The sequence below is a fragment of the Gymnoscopelus microlampas genome, assembly GCF_963454915.1.
Source record: "Gymnoscopelus microlampas genome assembly, chromosome: 1".
NCBI lineage: Eukaryota > Metazoa > Chordata > Actinopteri > Myctophiformes > Myctophidae > Gymnoscopelus > Gymnoscopelus microlampas.
The window spans coordinates 48,632,167-48,653,428 of NC_139962.1; the positions used below are offsets into that span (position 1 = coordinate 48,632,167).

A 21,262-nucleotide genomic window follows, 5' to 3' on the forward strand; every position below is an offset into this window, starting at 1 on the left:
AGGGTCCTTGACAATAAAAAGTTTGAGAAGCACTGCAACAGACTGTTGAGAGGAAACCCTGAGTCTACCATGAATATTCATCACAACCTGCTGCTTTTCAGTCAAAGATATCCTCCTCACGTCTAAAGAGATTTGAATTTTGAACAGTTTAAACCAGCTCTGTTAAAGTGTTAATTTAACTCGAGCGTACAAAATGCAACCAAATGCACCCGTAATCTCGGACTTTACTGTACCTGGCTTCCTGCAGCTGGGTAGTCAAATAAGGTGCCATTGTGTTTTCATTTACTTCCTCGGTTCTTTTTTCTAAACTTTGTTTTTAAACTTCAATTATCCATACCAATGATGTTAGCAGCAGCAAAATGCTTCACAATGACACAGGTGCACACATTCATACTTGGACGCTGACCAGTGCAATCTGTCTTCTATTGTTGTGGTACAGTGTGCGTGTGCGTGTGCGTGTGCGTGTGCATGTGCGTGCGTGCGTGAGTGTGCGAGAGAGTTACGTGTCTGAATCGCTCATAAAACCATGGCAACCACACTTCTCTTCTCATCATGGCAGACTGTGTATGACAACCCCGCTCAACATAAACAAATACATGGACAGAAAGATGAAGGAAAAGAAAAAAACGGAATAAATGAACAGAGAAATAACAAATGCAAAATGCAGTAAAATGTTAATGGGGTCCAGCTTATTTCACCTGATTATGGATCAAGATGGAAACAGAAACAAACTATGCGACCGACTACTGTATGAGAGAGGGTTTGCTATTGTGGAATGGATGGCAAGAGCTTCAGTCACAAAGACTGCTGTACTGGCTAGTGTGTCAACAGGAACCGTGATACATTCATCACTGATGCTCGTGCACTAGTGTGTGTATATGTACGTATATATATATATATACATTATTATTATTATAATTAAAAGGTTATATATATATATATATATATATATATATATATATATATATATATATATATATATATATATATATATATATATATATAACCTTTTTTTTAGAAGGATAAACCCCTTGAGATGCATCATCTTATTTTCGAGGGGGTCCTTAGCACAAATGCATATTGCACAAATGAACTAGTGCAATATGCAAGGAAAAACGACAAAACACTTTGTCAGGCGACTGAGAATGTCAACGCAGGATGTGACTGACCACACTGTAAGAAAGAACAGTCCATTGACAGCTATAAAGAGAGGAATATTATAGCAGGGTTGCCGTGCAAACCCCCTCATCATTCAAATGCACAATTGAGAGTTCAATGGTACAAAAAACACTTGTAGGTCTACAGAGATTGTGGAGTATTGCTTGGGGCCGATGAGGCTGGCCACCAAGGCGATCAGAGGGCTAATAGTCTGGTAGCCACTGAGGTGGGGTGTCAAATTTGGTAATGGTTAATTATTACGCTAATTATGCTACTTGCTCAACACTAAACTCTAAAAAGTTGAATATCATACACTAGGCCTATAGATTACATTTCAATAAACAAAAATTCTGAGTCCAAGACATTTCCAGTAGACTATTATTTGTAATGGAGAGGTACTATGGGCACATAACACCCTATACAAACAATTGCTCAATGTTGACAGCTGAATAGCAGGTGGTCTCATGAATGTATGTATATAGAGAATATTTTGGGTCAATAAAAAAAACTATAGACCAAATTTGCCACTTCAGCCAAAAAAGGCCCTTTGGCTGCCGGACTATGAGGATAGATTTCAGCACCAAGGACAGTGCTGAACACTGGATGATGGTTGATGGAAGGTATATGTGCCTGTCAACTTGATGTGATGATGACACCTGGGGTGTGATTGGCAGAGTCCTGACAGCTGCGGTCCGATCAGCCCAAGGCTACTAATGTTGCTGGATCTCTCCTCAGTTTGAGATCATTCCCTTAGAGGACAGATGTAGCATTGGTCGGTAAGCGATACACACTGCAGCATTATGGCTTAAATAGCTGATATGAGACTTCACAGAACTAATAGTTCTTGCTGTTCTTTCTTAGGCAAACTAGAGGCTCGTGCTTGGACTCTAAAAACCCCATCTAAAATAATCTGTCTGGGAAGAATTTATATTGAATGTTTGATCTTCCTTCTCCCCGCTTTTAAATGTTCCCCAAATAAAACTGTTTGTTTGCAACTTGAAGTGAAAATGCGCATACAGGCACTTAACGAGCCATCATTAACCTACTGTTACATGCTAATTTGGGTTGAAAAAAAAAAAACACAGTGTGAGTGAGTGAGTGAGTGAGTGAGTGAGTGAGTGAGTGAGTGAGTGTGTGTGTGTGTGTGTGTGTGTGTGTGTGTGTGTGTGTGTGTGTGTCTCTGTTTGTGAAGCCTGGTGGTGCAAGGTTAGTGTGTGACACCCCATCCGCACTGCCAGCGACGCGAGCGAACGATGAAATCTCATTAAAATACGTGTGTTTCAATGAGACCGTCCTGACGTACCGCGAGCGACAACACGTCGTGCAACGACGTCGTCCACCCCTCCTACATTCGCTGGCACAGTCTCTATTTGAGCGAGGTTTCGCGGCCGTGTCCCTCCCCCAAACACTTTTTATTGTTTTTGTTTTTTTTTATTGATTGATTATTAACAGCTTTGTAAACAGTAGCCTACGGAAGTAAGATTTTACTATGGTTGTTAAAAGGATAACACAAAAAGCCCTATAGGGGCTTGTTTCCATTGTCTGGTTGAGATTTGCACGCTGCTTTGTCAGAGTTAAAAATAAGTGCTTTGTGCTTGTTCCTGGAATACATATTTTGATTGTCAGTAGTTTTATTAAGAGTGAAGGATATTGGATTTTCAAATATAGTGGACGGACAACAACACATCGGCTACTGCACCCTCACATAGTTCTTCATATTTGAGGATTGTTCTGAACGGTATACTGAGACCCTCATTACTTCATATTTATAGCCTAAATTTCAAACGACCACCATCAAACAGCAGGCTACAGTGAGTGAAAAAAGCTCTGCTACTTATTTATTGCTTATTCGGTAATTGCCCTGAAAATGTGGGATACAAGTCATGAAAATGTAAAATTCCTGATGAACATCTAACTGATGTTGAGAGTAATAATTAAATAGCGGAGCTTTTTCTACCTATGTGCAGACTTAATTTTTCTATTTGTTTAACTGTTTGTCCTGCACCTGTGGCTGCGGGACTTGAGTGGATCATGTACGTGCACTATATGTAGCCCATCTTTTCATACAGGGAGTGAGACCCTCACTTCATTTAGGCCACATATATTTCAGTCAAACAGTCAAACAGTGTGGCGCCATAGAGGTTGTTTAAAGGAGTAGTTCACCCAAAAAAAGAACTTCTTTTCTATCAATTACACACCCCATGAAGCCATGAACCCCATGAATTGTTTTGTTTTTGATGCATTCCTGAGCCAATAATTTGATGACTAGCAGAGTCTCTGATGTGTGCGTGCGTGTGCGTGCGTGTGTGTGTGTGTGTGCGTGCGTGTGCCGCATTGTAGCTTATTCCTTTCCACAATTCGTGGAAAGGAATAAATAGTAATTCCTATACTTTATTAATTTAATAGTTCTGATTTCAGGCTATGTCGCAACGGCATGGCCGACACTCCATATCAGGACAGTTTTTTGTGCGATATCGCTGGCAGAATGCTCGCTTGTTGCCAGTGCAGATGCGGTGTGTGAGAAGAGGGGTGGGGAGGAGCAGCTGTGCTCAACTTGATTTATACTTCTCCACTCCATGGTGCTTTACCGATGGGACTGCTCAATCCACAACTAGACATAAAAATATGCCATTTACCTCGATAAATGCCGTCTCCCGCGATACGTATATCGCGCATGATGATACCTCGATAAAGGTACATTTTCGATACATCGTGCAGCATTTAGTCAGCACTTAACAAGATGTGGGGAAACAGTTACATCAGGGATGTCAAACTCATTTTAGCTCAGGGGCCACATGGAGGAGGGCCAGAGGGCCAGAGGGCCGGACCGGTACCGGACCGGCAAAATCATGGCATAATAACTAATAATAACAATAACAACAACTTCAGATAGTTTTCTTTGTTTACTTTACTTAGTCTTAGTTAGTACAAGCACATTCTGAAAATGTAAACTTCACAAATAGGGATGGCCAAATGGAGACATTTTATTAACCGTTTACCTACCGTTAGGCCTTACCGATTAATTAATCGATAACCGTTAAGTGTTGTTTTTTTTTAGTGCCAAAATACATTTTATTTCAAAGGGCCAAGTCTACACAATTTGTTTTGTGTCTCCAGCAGAGTTTCTAGTGTCTCTATCTCTCTCTGGTAGAGGTTGCACATGAACTCTGCAGCCGCACTGAGGCGCTCCAACACAAACAATACCAATACAAAGACGAGGAAAGTGGAAGTTACGTGTGGTTGCAGGCATAGACTTGGCCAAAAAACAATTAAAACATTTTTGGAGCTAAAAAAAAAAAAAAAAAAATTTTTTTTTTTTTTTTTTTTTTTTTTTTATGTTTTGCAAAATCATCTCGCGGGCCGGATTAAACTAGTTAGCGGGCCTGATCCGGCCCGCGGGCCGTATGTTTGACATCCCTGAGTTACATGGTCAATCTTCCCCATATTCTTCACAAGTGGGCGACTGCATTCTCTTGACGATTACACCCATACCTCTTTACCACCGGTATGGAAGTGGTTCCGTTCTTTTCTCTCTGCCTAATTTAGATCCAGTTCAGAGTGTTTCAACTGAAAATAATTGGTTCCGAAACCTAAAAGTTGGCTCGGAACTGGAACGTTTTTTTAAGGGGGGTTTTGAACTTGCCCTGAACTGGGAGCCACTGTGTGTTAACATTCTACAGGTTGGAAGATGCATAGGCGATATAAACAATGGCAATTCATCATCCAAATTATCTAAACGTGGCCTAAAACATAGCCTCATATCTACTTTAGATATTATGTATATCCATTCACAACGAATCACCATTATCCTATGATGAAACATTTCTATCCTGATTAGGAGTGGGATGACAATTCCCCCATTCACAGGGCATTTGCTGTCACTTCAAGGTTTAATGATGAGTATAAAAATTGCGACTCATATGCAATGACCAATGTGTTAGACAGCGCTTTCTACCCCATCACCAAAACACCAAATGAGAGAATTTATACTGTGTTCCCTCCAGTAGAGTTGTACAAAATATGCCAAGGTGCATTGAAGATGCCTCGTCGTGATTACCCAGCACTTAGTCCCCTCCTCCGCCTCATAATAGGCTCTGTGCATAACTGTAGTCACAGAAAGTGGCATACCCTTTAAGGTTCTGGTTCATTTGATTGGCTTGGCAATAGCTTTTAATGGGAAACTCAGAACGGTGTCATCGATGTTGATACCAAGATTGCCTTCTTTCATCTTAGAAATATTGCGTTGATCCACACTTTTGTTTTCTTTCGACTTGATTACTGCAATGCACTTTTTTCTGGCCTGCCAAAGAAAACAACTGACAGAATATAGCTGCAAGCAGCGATAATACGGGGCCAGTGAATAGAGAGAGAGAGAGACATGGAAACGGAATAGATTGAAGAGAGAGAGAGTGACATGGAAACAATAGATTGACGAGAGAGAGATGGAAACATAATGGTTTGATTGGACATCTCAACCTATTGCCATTAACAGGATTCGAACTCTCAACCTTCAGACTAATAGGCTGCAACACTACCTATAGTGCTATAGCTTTGTCCAGACTGATATTGTCTGTTGAAGATCATAAACTCTTGCCTTCTTTCATGAACCAAGCCCCTGTTTCACTAACACTAAGATCACTCGTTCACAAACCATTTACCAATGAAGAAATTGTACATCTCCTCAGAACCAAAACTAGTGAAAGTAGCCAATCTACAAGCTCACAAACCATGAAAAGTTGTGAGATTGTAGATCAGCTATTTTCAGAATGAAGTATGTCATACGTTGAAAAAAACGTACTCTCAAATAAGCATTTCAGGTTATCTTTACCATTTGAACATGTATTCATTGATACAGTCATGTTGTTTGCAATTCAACTTAAATTAAGTCTGCATCAAGTGAGGCTTGAACTGGCGACCTTGAGATTGTGAGGCATTCATTTAAGGGAGACGCCATTGGCCCAACAGACAAGTAACTGTGAAAAAGGAGATCACACAGATGATACAGTTTCACGCAAATAGCTGAAAAATCCTGGGTTTAAGTGTTTTTCAAACTGCTCAAAATTGCGGACAATCTAAGGGCGGAGCTTACTGGTCAAAGTGATAGATGTGTTCCTCATGAGTCAAGGCACAAGTGTAAGCAAGTTTCACAACTTTCGGCCAAACGAGGCATGACTTTTGCCTGTTTAAAGTTTGCATTTTCAAAAAATTGCTATAGCGCCCCCCTTTGGCCAATTGGAGTGAGATTGGTTTCAGTGATATTTGGAATGACTCTCTACATTACTGCAACGTTTCAAAGAAATGTGAGTCTTGCATGTATGTGTTAGGGGCAGATGAATAATTTTCATAAAACTGCAATAGTTAAAATCTATGAAATCCTGGGATTTTGGAGCAATCTGCACGAAACGTTTAACACTTGAACTTTGGACCTCTGCCGACAACTTCTGGGCGGCGGAATTTCCATAAGTGAAAAAATGCAGAAGTTAGGAGCCAATGGCTGTTTTTCATGTAGTGTTTTTCAAACTGCTCAAAATTGCGGACAATCTAAGGGCGGAGCTTACTGGTCAAAGCGATAGATGTGTTCCTCATGAGTCAAGGCACAAGTGTAAGCAAGTTTCACAACTTTCGGCCAAACGAGGCATGACTTTTGCCTGTTTAAAGTTTGCATTTTCAAAAAATTGCTATAGCGCCCCCCTTTGGCCAATTGGAGTGAGATTGGTTTCAGTGATATTTGGAATGACTCTCTACATTACTGCAACGTTTCAAAGAAATGTGAGTCTTGCAGGTATGTGTTAGGGGCAGATGAATAATTTTCATAAAACTGCAATAGTTAAAATCTATGAAATCCTGGGATTTTGGAGCAATCTGCACGAAACGTTTAACACTTGAACTTTGGACCTCTGCCGACAACTTGTGGGCGGCGGAATTTCCATAAGTGAAAAAATGCAGAAGTTAGGAGCCAATGGCTGTTTTTCATGTAATTCAAAATGGTGGGCGATCTAAAGGTCAGAGGTCAAAAGTCAGACCACAAAAGTTGTCGGGCATGAAGAGACGCATGTGTGTATCGAAGTTTCATGGTTGTAGGTCAAACAGGGCATGAGTTGTACCTGTTCAAAGTTGGCACTTTCAATTGAGTGCTATAGCGCCACCCTTTGACGAATGAGTGTGAGAATTATTTCTTGGTAGTTTTTCATGAGCATCTACCATATGGCCGAGTTTCGTAAAAAGCGTATGCACGGTTAAGCCAGAACTGGCAAAAACAAGTATTTTTCTAATATCTAAGCTCTAATCTAAGCTCCGCCCTTAGATTTTTTGCGGAAAATCTAAGGGCGGAGCTTAATGGTCAAATCGATACGTGTGTTCCTCATGAGTCAAGGCACATGTGTAAGCAAGTTTCACGACTTTCGGCCAAAAGAGGCATGACTTATGCCTGTTTAAAGTCTGCATCTTCAAAAAATTGCTATAGCGCCCCCCTTTGGCCAATTGGAGTAAGATTGGTTTCAGTGATATTTGGAATGACCCTGTACATTTCTGCAAAGTTTCAAAGAAATGTGAGTCTGCATGTATGTTTTAGGCGCAGATGAATAATTTTCATAAAACTGCAATAGTTAAAATCTATGGAATCCTAGGATTTTGGAGCAATCTGCACGAAACGTTTAACACTTGAACTTTGGACCTCTGCCGACAACTTCTAGGCGGCGGAATTTCCATAAGTGAAAAAATGCAGAAGTTAGGAGCCAATGACTGTTTTTCATATAATTCAAAATGGTGGGAGATCTAAAGGTCAGAGGTCAAAAGTCAGAGTGTGAAAGTTGTTCAGCATGAGGAGACGCATATGTGTATCCAAGTTTCATGGCTGTAGGTCAAACAGGGCATGAGTTGTACCTGTTCAAAGTTGGCATTTTCAATTGAGTGCTATAGCGCCACCTTTGGACGAAAGATTGTGAGAATTATTTTTTGATCGTTTTTCATGACCATCTACCATATGGCCGAGTTTCGTAAAAAGCGACAGCACGGTTCAGCCAGAACTGCGAAAAGTGGCAGAAGAAGAAAAAGAAGAAGTGACAGAATACTGCCAATATGGTCCAGAGCTGAGCTCTGGCCCCGTAATTACAACTTGTTCAAAATGCGGCAGCCAGAGTTTTAACCAAAACTAAGATGAGAGAACATATTACTCGAGTTTTAGCTTCACTACATTGGCTCCCGGTTGTTTGTCTCAATGGTCTGGCACCTTCCTACCTCTATGACTGCCTGCATAGATATGTTCCAAACTGCTCTGTAAAGCACTTTGAGCTGCATTTCATGTCATGAAAGGTGCTATACAAATAAGCTTTATTATTATTATTATTATTATTATTCCTGCTCAAGTCTGCTGCTGAGGAGCAGGAAATGGAACAGGAACCAGAACAGGAAATGGGAATGCCACCTTATGAGAATCTGGGACTATAGTCATCATTTCACCCGTCTGTCGATGATAGGTCAGGTTGACACTGTATGAAACCAGAGGAAGTTTTAAATCCTACATCAGTTAAAGCATCTATCTGTATTAATACACAATCCATAATTCATGGGGTTCGAAGTGTGTGTGTGTGTGTGTGTGTGTGTGTGTGTGTGTGTGTGTGTGTGTGTGTGTGTGTGTGTGTGTGTGTGTGTGTGTGTGTGTTTTTAACATACTGTAAGTGAACATCAGCATTTTGAAAAGGTTCAGTGAAAGTAGTATATTCCACAAGGCTATAGCCACTGCAGGCAGAAAGCCCCATTGTATACCCAGAACAGTGTGATGGATGAGTGTTCAACAATAATACTAGACACTCAAGCTCACAGCTTGTCTCTGATCAGTTATCCTATTCATACTTGACACTTTACATTACATTACATTACAGTCATTTAGCAGACGCTTTTATCCAAAGCGACTTACAATAAGTGCATTCAACATAGGTAGGGAACGAAACTACTAATCACCAGAAGTCTTAAGTGCATTTCCTGCAAAAACAAGCAACCAAGAGTATACCTAGCGCCAAGGTAAAAGTGCAATATATCAGCTACATACTTTCTTAAACAGATGAGACAAAATAGCAAAATCAAATGGGCAAAAGTGTATCAACTAAATAAGATCCAATAAAACAGTACCACAATAAAACAAGAGTTTTCTTAAACAGATGAGACAAAATAGCAAAATCAAATGAGCAGAAGTGTATCAACTAAATAAGATCCAATAAAACAGTACCACAACAAAACAAGAGTTTGTACAGCTAGTTAACAACAAGTAAGCCAGGCACAGAGGAAGGGTAGTGTTTCCTGAAGAGGTGGGTTTTCAGCCTGCGGCGAAATATTGGGCAGTGACTCTGCTGTCCTGACATCAGTGGGAAGTTCATTCCACCACTGTGGGGCCAGAACAGAAAAACGTTGTGACCGTGTCGATCGACCAGAAGGACCATTTCTACTTTAGAGACGTAGAATGAAGAAGCTGTACAATGAGTGAGCAAGTAGGCATTTTGTTTGTAATTTAGGATTCAATCCATTTACTTCAACAGAAGAGAAGAGAAGAGAAGAGAAGAGAAGAGAAGAGAAGAGAAGAGAAGAGAAGAGAAGAGAAGAGAAGAGAAGAGAAGAGAAGAGAAGAGAAGAGAAGGCATTGCCTTAAGGGGAATAAAATCAGCTCCTGAAAGCTGAGCTCCAGGAAATGAGGTGAGAGCCATTCCTGAGGCGATACTGGGAACTCAGGATGCTGTGAGAATAGCCTGGAAACCAGACGAATCTGCCAGTGCGAGAAAAAAAATAGACCTTGGCAGATTAGTCTGGCCCCTCTCGGTTGTGATCGGATTTCCCTGCCCCGAAGTTGTGGGGCAGCAGTCAGTATGCAAATATGGGGCTGGTGTATCACCAGAGTCATTTCTTTTTTATCCGCCCCTTTGAAATGCAGTTTCCACACATAGATTCCAGACTAATATCTACGCAGTGATATTAGTCTGGCCATGCCAGGCTACTGGGACTGCAGGACAGATGGACAGACTACAAAGAAGAAGACAGAGAGCAACAGGGAGAGACAGCGGGAGGAGAACACAGTGTGTTAGGTTTGTGATAAGAAAATTGCTGATTTGAATCCTGAATTGTCCAAGCTGTTTAAATCTGTTTGGGTAAATGAGAACGAGAAACACTCCCTTATTCTGCAACAGCTGCCACACCTTACCCTTGAGGAAGGTATGGGACCCCCAACTACTCCTAAAGGTGACTCTCCACCAAACAGACTACTTCAGACTACAACAGACTACAGACTGGCAGTCTGTTGGCAAAAGTTGGCATTTAGTTCAGCACAAACTTTTGGCCGCATGTGAGCATGCGTTGCAGCTGGCAGCGCTGGTCTGCAAGATCCTGCCAGTGTTGCCAGGTCTGCTTATTATGAGCGACCTTTGTCTTGTTTTCCTGTAAAGTCGCTTGTAAATATTCATAGTTTTGGGTTGCTTTTGTTTGGGCTTGTTTCTGAAGTGTAGTTGCTTATTTGCGCTTGCATTCAAGATTGTTTTAGAAAATAGCTGATGTAATAGGGCTCAAGTGGTGAAACTGGTCGCTTCTTTTGGGCTTGGTTTCATAGACCACTGGTTGCTTGTTTCACTCACACAATCTGGCAACATTGGAGCCAGCTCGGACTGCAGCTCGGACCAAACCTTTACCGCCTCTCTCCCCCCTCTTCACTAACCTACGGCTATCGACGGCTCTACCGGTCGGTCCAACGACCGAACCTGCTCGGTTGTTCATCGACAATAATCTTCTAGTCCCGGCCCGACGACATGGCGCTATCTACAACAGGTTGTCGGTAGGAGACGGGAGACGCTTTCCAACGCCTTCCGCGGAAGAGTCGGGACGATATCGGTGCCTTAAGAAGCTGTGCCGTGTCAACAGTAGAAGAATGAGGTTGTACTGGGCAGCTTCCAGTGGTCAACATTAAAAGTCTGTGGTTGTGCTGGTCAGCTTCCAGTGGCCAAGTAGAAGACTTGCTCCTAGGTGCGACTATAATGTATGTAACAGTAAGTGCAGTGTTGCTGTAAAATATAATCAATTTGCCATTCCGGATAAAAAAATCCATTCCACCAGTAGAGGGCAGTGTAGAGCAAAGCTATGTGTTCAGTTGTGTGATACTGTGTGTTATGTTGCAGTGAAATGTGTGGTCATATTGTGTAGTCTTGGCGTTTAGCTTACGACAATAAAACAGCCTTTAATCTCTGCATAAGAAGTTAAGGATATTATGCTTACAACGCTTACAAGAGTCCCATGCAGTCATGGAGGACTTTGTTGCAGCTGTTTTGTTGGAAATAACAACTTTTAACTTTTAATCATTATGTTAATTTATTAATCTGATGGTGTCGCCTGAGAAAAATGGATGATCTACAGGTTCACAACGGCCTGTTTTGGGCGAGCAACACCAGCTGGATTCACTGCCGGGGAGGGGATATCTCCAGGACACAGACATTAATGGATGTCAGTGGATGACGAACCGTTCAGTTAAATTTTAAACAGAGAACCGCAGCATTACGTATATAAATATAAATATATATATATATATATATATATATATATATATATATATATATATATATATTTTTTTTTTTTTTTTTTTTTTTTTTTTTAGATTCTCCTCAATTTACCTTCTCAGTTAAAATACCTTTTACTAGGACTTTCAGGATCTTACAATGTACAATACAGCTGGAAGTGAAATTCTTCTGTTGCTCTGCAACACAAGTTGCACTGTTTACACTGCTGCTGACCTGGAGAGAGTGGGGAGAAGAGCATCAAACGGGTCTATCTGCAGCACCAGTCGTTTGACTCTCTCTCCTCTCAGTAGCCTGTAATTGGTTTGTGTTATCAGTGTCGCTGTGACCAGCTCTGCATATCTGCCTCTCTTCCACGCACGCACGCACACACACACACACACACACACACACACACACACACACACACACACACACACAGACACAGACTTCATTGCTCGCTCTCTCTCTCTCTCTCTCTCTCTCTCTCTCACTCACACACACACACACGCGCTCACACGCGCGCGCACACTCCACTGCTCTCTCCATCACTCTCTCTGCCTCCCTCAGTGTGTACACAGACACACACACCCTCTTTTCCATCTCTTCTCTCCCTTCCTCCTCGCTATCACACACACACACACACACACACACACACACACACACACACACACACACACACACACACACACACACACACACACACACACACACACACACACACACACACACACACACACACACACACACACACACACACACACAGCCCCCCACCCCCCCATTCTACCGTTTCTGCTGCAGCAGGAGTTGCAGAGAGTCCTGTCCGTCTCCCAGTAGCGTGTGGAGGTGTTCTATCTCTCTCTGATAGGAGGCTGCTCTCCCGGTGAAGTCCTCCTCTTGCTGCCTCAGACGCTGGTCCAGTGCTCCCACGCTGGACGTTGCCTGCCGCCGGTACAGCTGCAGGAGGACACCGGTGGGGAGAGGAGAGGGAGGGGAGCGGGGGTGCAGACAAGAAGAGACACAGCAGTGATTCAACGGAGCGATACCACAGCTTCACAGCTGCAACTTAGAACTACCAACTGTTATCGTCAGGAGATGATGAGAGAAGGACAGACAGACGGAAGTGGAGGACAGACGAACGGAGACATGCGACTGTTGGAACCCAGGGAGCTTACGGCTTAAATATTTATGTCTCCAGCGGTTAAAAGGGGCAAAATAAAAAAGGACAGACTGGCAGAGGGAGAGAAGAAAAGGACGCACTAGAGACAAGGCTGTTTGACGTGTTTTTGTGTCCATCATCGTGCTTGTCTCTGCGCATCCAGCCACTACCATGAGAAGACAAAAAACGGACAGAGAGACAACAGGAGGATAAACAGAGGACAAACAGACAGAGGCATACCTCTGCTCATCACATCGTAAGTCCTATGTCCACCTCTTAGACTGTCACAGTGCGAGAACAAGAGGAGGACGGAGACATTTGACAGAGCGATTTTAAGCTTACATCCAACACATATTAGACACATGAGCAAGTACAGGGTGTCCCTGAACTAGCTGTTGGACAGACCTGGACACACACACACACACACACACACACACACACACACACACACACACACACACACACACACACACACACACACACACACACACACACACACACACACACACACACACACACACACACACACACACAGTATGCTGGTGTATGGATGTGTATCTATGCTGCGCTGAGAAGGAAGTGTTTACTTGAACATCGCTACGGAGACGAGTGGAGGAGAGGAGACGCACGCACTGACGCAAGGTTAGCATCCACAATCACTTGTGTGCATGCACACGCATGCGCTCGCACACACGCATGCACACACAGTGCATGAGTGCATACAGGTGGTGGGGGATACATCCGTTTGAAAGGACTGAGATAACACAGCAGAGAGAGCCGGGGGTGGGATTGCAAGGACATGTATTGAAACACTACTCTGTGTGTGTGTGTGTGTGTGTGTGTGTGTGTGTGTGTGTGTGGGGGGGGGGGGGGGGGGGGGGGGGGTGTAAAGCCATGTATTGTTGTCAGTAGATCGTGGGCAATAAAAGATTAATGGAATGAAAGACATTTTCCACAATTTGGTCTTGTAGTATATCTTGCACGAAGCACAGAGGCTTATTGTGTATTGTTTCAACCCATCTCTGAGCTTATTGGTGAAACTCTCTCTGACATTGACATTGAAAGAAAATGTTTGCAGAGCAGCCACGGTATGATCATAAGAATCTGTTTCAGTCAAGGTGTAGAAAATACTCGGTTTCGACACTGTGCAGTAGTATAGCTGGCTTTCAGGTATCAGGCCAGTTGGCTCCTTTCACATAAATCACAAGTAGGTCGTTTTTGAACATCTCCAGCCATGTTTCAAATGCCATTGCAGGTCTCCCAGACATTGTAAAGTGGAAGACAAAGGTGTACTAGCCACAGTCATCCTCCTCACCAATTGTTGTTTTGTATTTACGTACCGGACATTGGATTACTGTTCATGCTCTTTGATTGTGTGCTCACAATCACAACCACACATCAACCACAGACTGGCTCTCAATGCAACACTTACTACTTCCTGTCCTGCTCTGTCCAGTAGTATCTAAGCAGTCCCCTTTTTCCACCTATTGGCCTGGGGCCAAAAAAACTGTATATTCCCTAGAGGTTATACAGCAGCTGACCAATCAGTGCAGTGAAATTGGCAAAGTGGGCTGAACTGGCACAATGAGCAACATCTCTGCTTATGGAATACACCATGTCAAACTGTATGTGCTCGGCTGGGCACAAAGGGCACAAAGCCAAAACCCAAAAGATAAGCAGAAAACAGCAAAAGCCTACATTTCACAGAATGGTTAGGTAATGGCAAGGGGGGGGGGGGGGGGCTTTTCTGCCTTTATTTATAGGTATAGTGGAGATGGACAGGAAACAGGGAGAGAGAGATGGGGAGAGACATGCAGTCAAGATCGTCGGGAACGGGACTCGAACGCGCGATGTACTGACAGGCTACATTGGAGCCAGCAAGGTACAGGTCCAGGCCAAGCCACAGATTTTCACAGAATGGCAACCCGGCTTGGCAGAACCAGGGTCCAGCAAAGAGAAGGCATGGAAGTACAGAGAACTGTACTTTGACATTATTTGATTCAGGTGATTAAGACTAACATAACATGAACCCTAGTGTCCCTATTGTGAGGCAAACATTACATTCGGCCAAAATAGCAGAAATAGCTAAATGCAATGCGTTGTGAACTTGTAGATTGGCTATTTTCAGAGATTTGGTGTGTAGAGTGAAAAATGGAGGGGGCCAAGTATTGATCTCAGGGGGACTCTGGTTAAAGGACATCGATTTGTGTTCTAACTACATTTTCTGTAACTACAAATTTCATCCAACCACCTTGGCACATATAAGATATAACTACCCTCGATTGAATACACAACGACAAATACAGCCAAATCCTTTACAGCCAATAACTTTATATTACATTTTTATAAGCTGTAGCAAAAGATGATCACATGTTACCTAATAGCATAACTGGAACGCTGTTCCAACGTGGTATCTGGCAGTATCACCTGCCACTACATATTGCCAGGTGACATACTGCCAGGTGGCACAACTATGGAGTGGCAGGTGGCAGTGGGAGTTGTACCGGATGGCAACTGGTTTTAGCCATTTTGGAAGACCCCTGTTCACCAACCCGTCATACCGCCATGACCTGGCTCCGCCCTAGGTCCCATGTCCCTGGCTGACTACTATTTCCTCCCAGCTGGATATTGTATACACTTGTGGAACACCCTGTTCAAGTACAGCTAATAAGCAAGAGATCTTAACATGCCATGCCAACATTATTTTCTGGCAGGCATTTCTAATGTCCCTAATTTATAGTGTCTCTAATAGCAAAATATAACGCTATAAACAAGTTGACAGTGTCTCTTTCATTCTTTTTAGACTTTTTAAATGAGTAATGACCCGACCATGCTTTAATTAGCTAGAGGATCATTAATACAACTGACAAAAAATAAATCGGCAATACAATTGTTACAGCTTATGTTGTTTGTTTGTGAGCTGATATAAATGGAACATTAATGTGTTAGCCAACAAAAGATGATCTCTCATACTGACTTCATCAAATCACATTGTTATTGTGGAAAATGTGTAATAAGGCAAATATTGAATAAGAATCAGTGTGGTATTTTAATATGATTCAGCTTGTGATTTACACTCCTACTGTTTACCATGGACATTGGACAGGCCCTTAATTGAGACAATGTCACTTTTTCATAGAGACACTAATTAATCTCTACCATCTGTGATCGTATTTCTTAATTATTTTGTTTTTACACTTGTATTTCTTATTTTATTTTGTATGTGTTGTATCATTTGTACATCTTACTTGTATTTATATCATACAGGTAGGTTGAACACCTACAACAACCTACAGTAACAAGACAAGAACACCTACTGTATGTGTGGATGTATTCCGCCAATAAACCTGTTCTGATTCTAAATGTAATCTTCAGTAGCAGTTTTCCAGTGATGAGGACAGCTCCTCATGCTCTTTAAATCTCCTTAACACCCCCCAGAGGGAGACAGGGGACGGCTGGTGTCAGACCAACTGAGGCGGTGACATTTAGCGGCGTCATAAAGCGCCATGCCGAGCTACGCTAAACCATGCTGAGCTATGCTAAACCATGCTGAGCTATGCCCTTCTGACGACAGGTTCTGAATGTTATCTGGCCTTAGATAGGTAGACCTAGACCTTGCTCCAACTCCAGTCTCGTTTCTCATTTACATCAGTGGTCGACAGCACACTGTCTCTATGGGCAGAGAAAAGCGTTATGGGAGGCAGAAAGTGCTGTATCAATGAGCACAGAGGATGATGTCACTGCTGGGCTACTTCACTGTGTCCATTGAGAGCCGTTGAGATAGAAAGAGTTGCGTCATGACAGGTCAGATACACAGCCTGCTTCACAGCCTGCTTCATCAACACCCATTATGAGGATTCAATGTTTGGAACTATAATGGTTGGAGCTGCTGGTTGCTCGATGGCAAGCGTTACCTCTGCATTCTTATTATTATCTCTGAGTACACAGAAACTAATTCCTAATCAATTGTGAATTTGTTTTTTTTAAATGTAATATTAAATGAATATTCTTTCTTTACATGATCCTTCATTGCTCTAAAATAATTGGCCCCTTGGAGTGAAGTGAACGGAGATGACGCAACTCTTTCAATCTCACTGGCTCTGATGTGTCCATTACTTTTTACACTCTGCTACTCTACTATAATTTAGTACAGTTCTGGGTTCTGGGTTCACCAGCATAGTGTGTTGGGTGCGGGCGTGTGCGTGCGTGCGTGTGTGCGTACATGCATGCGTGTTAAACCTGTTGTATTAATATACATTCTGCAAGAGTTGCTGCTGAAGTCTGATCTCATAATCCTTCTGATCACCTCAGGTAGGAGGTCAGAAGGGGTTGAGCGGAGCTTCTGGGAACTCAGATTAGGGCGGTAGTGGCCAGGGATATGAGTTCCTATAGTAATATGGAAGGATAGCAGCTCATGAGCACGGGCTCCTTAATGCACAGGCTTAATGGGGTTTAAGCCCCAGAACTACAAGGATCAGGGGCCGCATGAGACATGATCTTGGGTTTAAAACAGCTCTGTATTTTGTTACTGTGTATGGCACAGTCTGTTTCTCCATCAGTTAGGGCCAGTCAACACATTATCTGCTTCTTCGGAGGGAATTCCTCTCGGGTCAACGACTTCCCGTTTCTTCTTGTCACTGATTCCATTTCCATCCGCTGATCAAACTCAAAATATTGAAAAGCCACTTCGTGACAGACAATTCCCGCCCAGTAGTTGTGATTCATTTAACCTGAGCAGTCCATCTTTGTGCCTCTCTGTTGTAACATTAACTCATGTGATAGTTAGCTCTGAAGTTAATATGTGAATCAATGTTAACAAGTTTGAGATAGTTGTTTAGCAGCTTTGGCATCTAGGCAGTAGGCATTCACCCATTATCTCGGCACACATGTAGATACTTGTGCGCTTTATAGCTGAACCCTGGGTCTAATGGGTGGTGCCAGAGTGTGTTTTATTTTGACCAGTAAGGTTAGTGCAGACAGGTAAGCTTCTATTTATTTTCTTTCGGCTGATGTCGGCTGTAGTGAGCTATTAAGGATCAAGTGGGTTAGGAAGCAAGTTTGGTTTGGTTTGGGCAACGGCAGCCCTTCCCTTTTTCTTCTTCACCTCAGCGGTTTAACCCCCATGTCGTTTTCTCTTTGTTTATTTTTGCCTTCACCTTTTGACCACACAGACACAGGGATGCTGTCCAAGCTTAAACACTCTGGACCACACTCCACATGTCCTAGACCCTTCTCCCTCCTGGGCCCCAAACAGTGGAATAAACTCTCCATTGTAGACATAACTGCAGACTTACTACCTCAGACTCCACCTCAACCCCTAGCACTTCACTCTCCTTGTATCCCTTCTCACATACGCATATTGATTACTTGTTCTCTTGTTTTTGTTTCTTAGATTAGTTTTTTTTCTCAACCACAAATGTTAAGAATGTGATTCAGATAGCGTGTTTAGACAGATGCTAGGGTCATTGTTTACCTGGTACCCACGCTACTTATGTGACTATTTTACCTTGTTGTTTACTCATGCGTAGGAGCATCTGCGAAATGCCTAAATAGGAGATGAGAGGAGAGGAGAGGAGAGGCACAGGAAAGATCAGGCATGATAATGACAGCCTGAGGGCCAAAACTCTCTCCTCCAACAGAGAGAGAAAGAGGGGATTATATGAGCGAAGACAGGTATTGCTGAGAGGAACAGGTTTGTGTTTAGATTTCCCCTATTTGGCATTTTAAAAGAAGCAGCTCTCAGGTAGCTCACTCACACCTCAGGGAAACATCATTATTCAAAGCATTTACTTTGCGTGCTGCTCTAAGGTTGGCTGTGTTCAAACTCAAAAGATGCTGCATTCTGATGTAGGAACAGCTCCTAATTCCGCTAAAGCAAGCATCATTGTGAAATACACACCTAGGTAGGTAGGTAGGTGTGTATTGTGAAATACACACCTACCTACACAGTAAATATTATTGTTAATGATGAATGCTCATTGCGGGTATTACATTTTAAAAGGAAGACAGAGAATATGGGGTTTTCTATCACCATTTGCATAATGGCTCCAAATTCCTTCTGAACAAAAGAACCTTGTTATATGTAATATTGGATATTTTTCCATAATAATAAATACATTAGAAATTTATTATATTAAGTACAATATTATTGTCTCTTTTAGGACTTTTAGGAAAATCTGATAGGTCATATTTATGCAGAAATGTAGAACATTTAGGGTTCACAAACTTTCAAGCAGCACTGTACAGTAGATTTAGATATCTCTTTTTTAAAGTGCTAAGACATTGTAACTGTAAGCATATTGTATCCAGAATAGATCAAGTATTAACAGAACAGGACATGAGGGAGTATGTTTACTTCTGACGCCTGGTTGCAGAAAATACTGCCTAATTCAATTTCATGAGGCAGTCTACCTGCTGCTAAAGTGCATTCACTCCACAAGCTGCATGCATGGCAACGGGGGCGAAAAGTTTGAAGTAGCCAAAAAACAATTGACCCCCTTTTTCTCCCCAATTTAGTCGTTATGCCAATTAATTCCTCCCCACACACATTTCTGTGTTGTCACTGCTGTTGTATCCTACTGACTCACCTGCCAGTGAGGAGCCCCCACCGGGGGGACGTAGGGCCTCCGTCCTACTCCTCCCGCCCAACACACAATGACCGATATCACCCTCCCCGTCCGGCTTCCCTCCCCCGAACACGGGGAAATTGTGTTCGCATAGACGCCCAACAAAGCCGGATGCACCGCGGTGGATTAGAACCCACAACCTCCATGTTGGTGAGCAGGGACTTGAGCACTGTGCCAGCCGAGCGCCTAGTTTGAAGTTTTCAAGAGTTACCACTGTATGTTTACTAGAAGTTACCACTGTATGTTTACTAGAAGTTAGTTTCAGAAGCACTAGTAAGCACTAGTCCACTAGGAAGCACTAGTCCACTATAGATTCATATTGCCATGTCAATAAAGCATAATGTATATAGAACTGATCACCACAATGCTGTTGTGAATTAGAATCAAGAATCAAGAGGGGTTTATTTGTCACTCACTCATACATCGTCTGCAAGACTGTGCTAACAATTAAGAGCAATACAATACAAAGAGACAAAAATAGAGAGGTGCAGATAATACACACACACACTCTAACCCTCTTAGCAGCAATGGAGAATGTGTTTTGTTTTTTGCCCAAATCTGAGTCTGGGCTCTGACAGCTGCAGGGAAAAGAAAGCTTTTTCTAAGCCCAGAGGCTGTGAGAATTAATACTATCCAGCAGATATTTTCCGGCCTATAAATATTGCAGCTTTAACCCATTAAAACCTGGAAAGCATCTGTGTCATTTTAGATTTTAGCTATATATACAATATAGCAACGTACATTTTTCAGAAAACTCTTAGGTTTTAGAACAGTGGTTTAGAACAGTGGTTCTTTTATCATATTACTCGCTCAATATTAGTTTATGGGAGACAAGGTTGCGTTCTGGCGTCATCAGCAGGTACCAGCCCCTGTGTGCCTTGATAAACACTGATGATGAATGCCAGCCACGTTATTCAAACTTCCCTTCTCTTAATCACAGAGCATACTCTCACCTTATCTCTTAGACGGACATCGCGTAGTTCGAATTGAATGTCAGATCTTGGACTCAAAGCGCTACCGTTTAAGCACTCGAAGATTTGGGTAAGCTTACAAAAGCTACTTTCGCTCTAGAGAAGAGCTTGTGTTAAGCCCCAAAAGCTAACAACAAAACACCCGTAATTATTTTGAGTGAGTAAACAAAATCCGAGTTAGTTACACACATTTCCAAGTTTGAGCCGCGAAAGCCAAACTGAAATAAAAACACCACGTTTGAGCCTCAGAAGCCAGACTATGTTACGATATCTAGCCCACCATCCTCCCAGAACGCAGCAGATATGAGCGTTTCCCCTGCCGCCAGCAGGTCGAAGAAGCCCAGCCAAAAGTTGTGCTCCTGTGGGAACAAAATGTTGGGCTACGATACCCACACTAGGGCTCTTTACTGGTCTAAAAAAAACGGGCCTGAACTGAAATAGACCTGTGAAATCTGATCCGATTCAGAGCTGTTCCGAGATTCTTTTCAAATAACAAAACCAAACCCGGGTGGTCCTGTGACAATTTCCGAGCTGTTCCGGACCCGGACCCTAATTGGCCCGGTGAAATTTGTTCCGAAACCCGATTATTTCGAAAATTTTAAAGACCCGACCCTGCAGACACCCCTTAAAAAAAGTGCATATGAAACTACAGAAAATTAAATAAAAATATGCACAGAGGTATTCATTTAATATGCGTGGCAAAAGGTTTTCTTTGTAAATAAATGTGGACTTTATGAAATAATAGCAGACCTATTGACGAATGACCATTTTATGATCAAAGCTTTGCTTTCACCTCGTCAGAGAAATCCATGATTTGCACACCAG

General features: G+C 42.5%; 1 protein-coding gene across 1 annotated transcript in view; it reads right to left on the reverse strand.

The window, feature by feature from the left end:
* Nucleotides 1–21,262, reverse strand: part of cep89 (centrosomal protein 89) — a 108,158-nt gene that overhangs the window by 9,288 nt on the left and 77,608 nt on the right. The window contains exon 19 of the mRNA XM_084052129.1: nucleotides 12,469–12,638. Coding sequence (XP_083908255.1) covers nucleotides 12,469–12,638 — 170 coding nt within the window. The remainder of the gene's footprint in view (nucleotides 1–12,468; nucleotides 12,639–21,262) is intronic.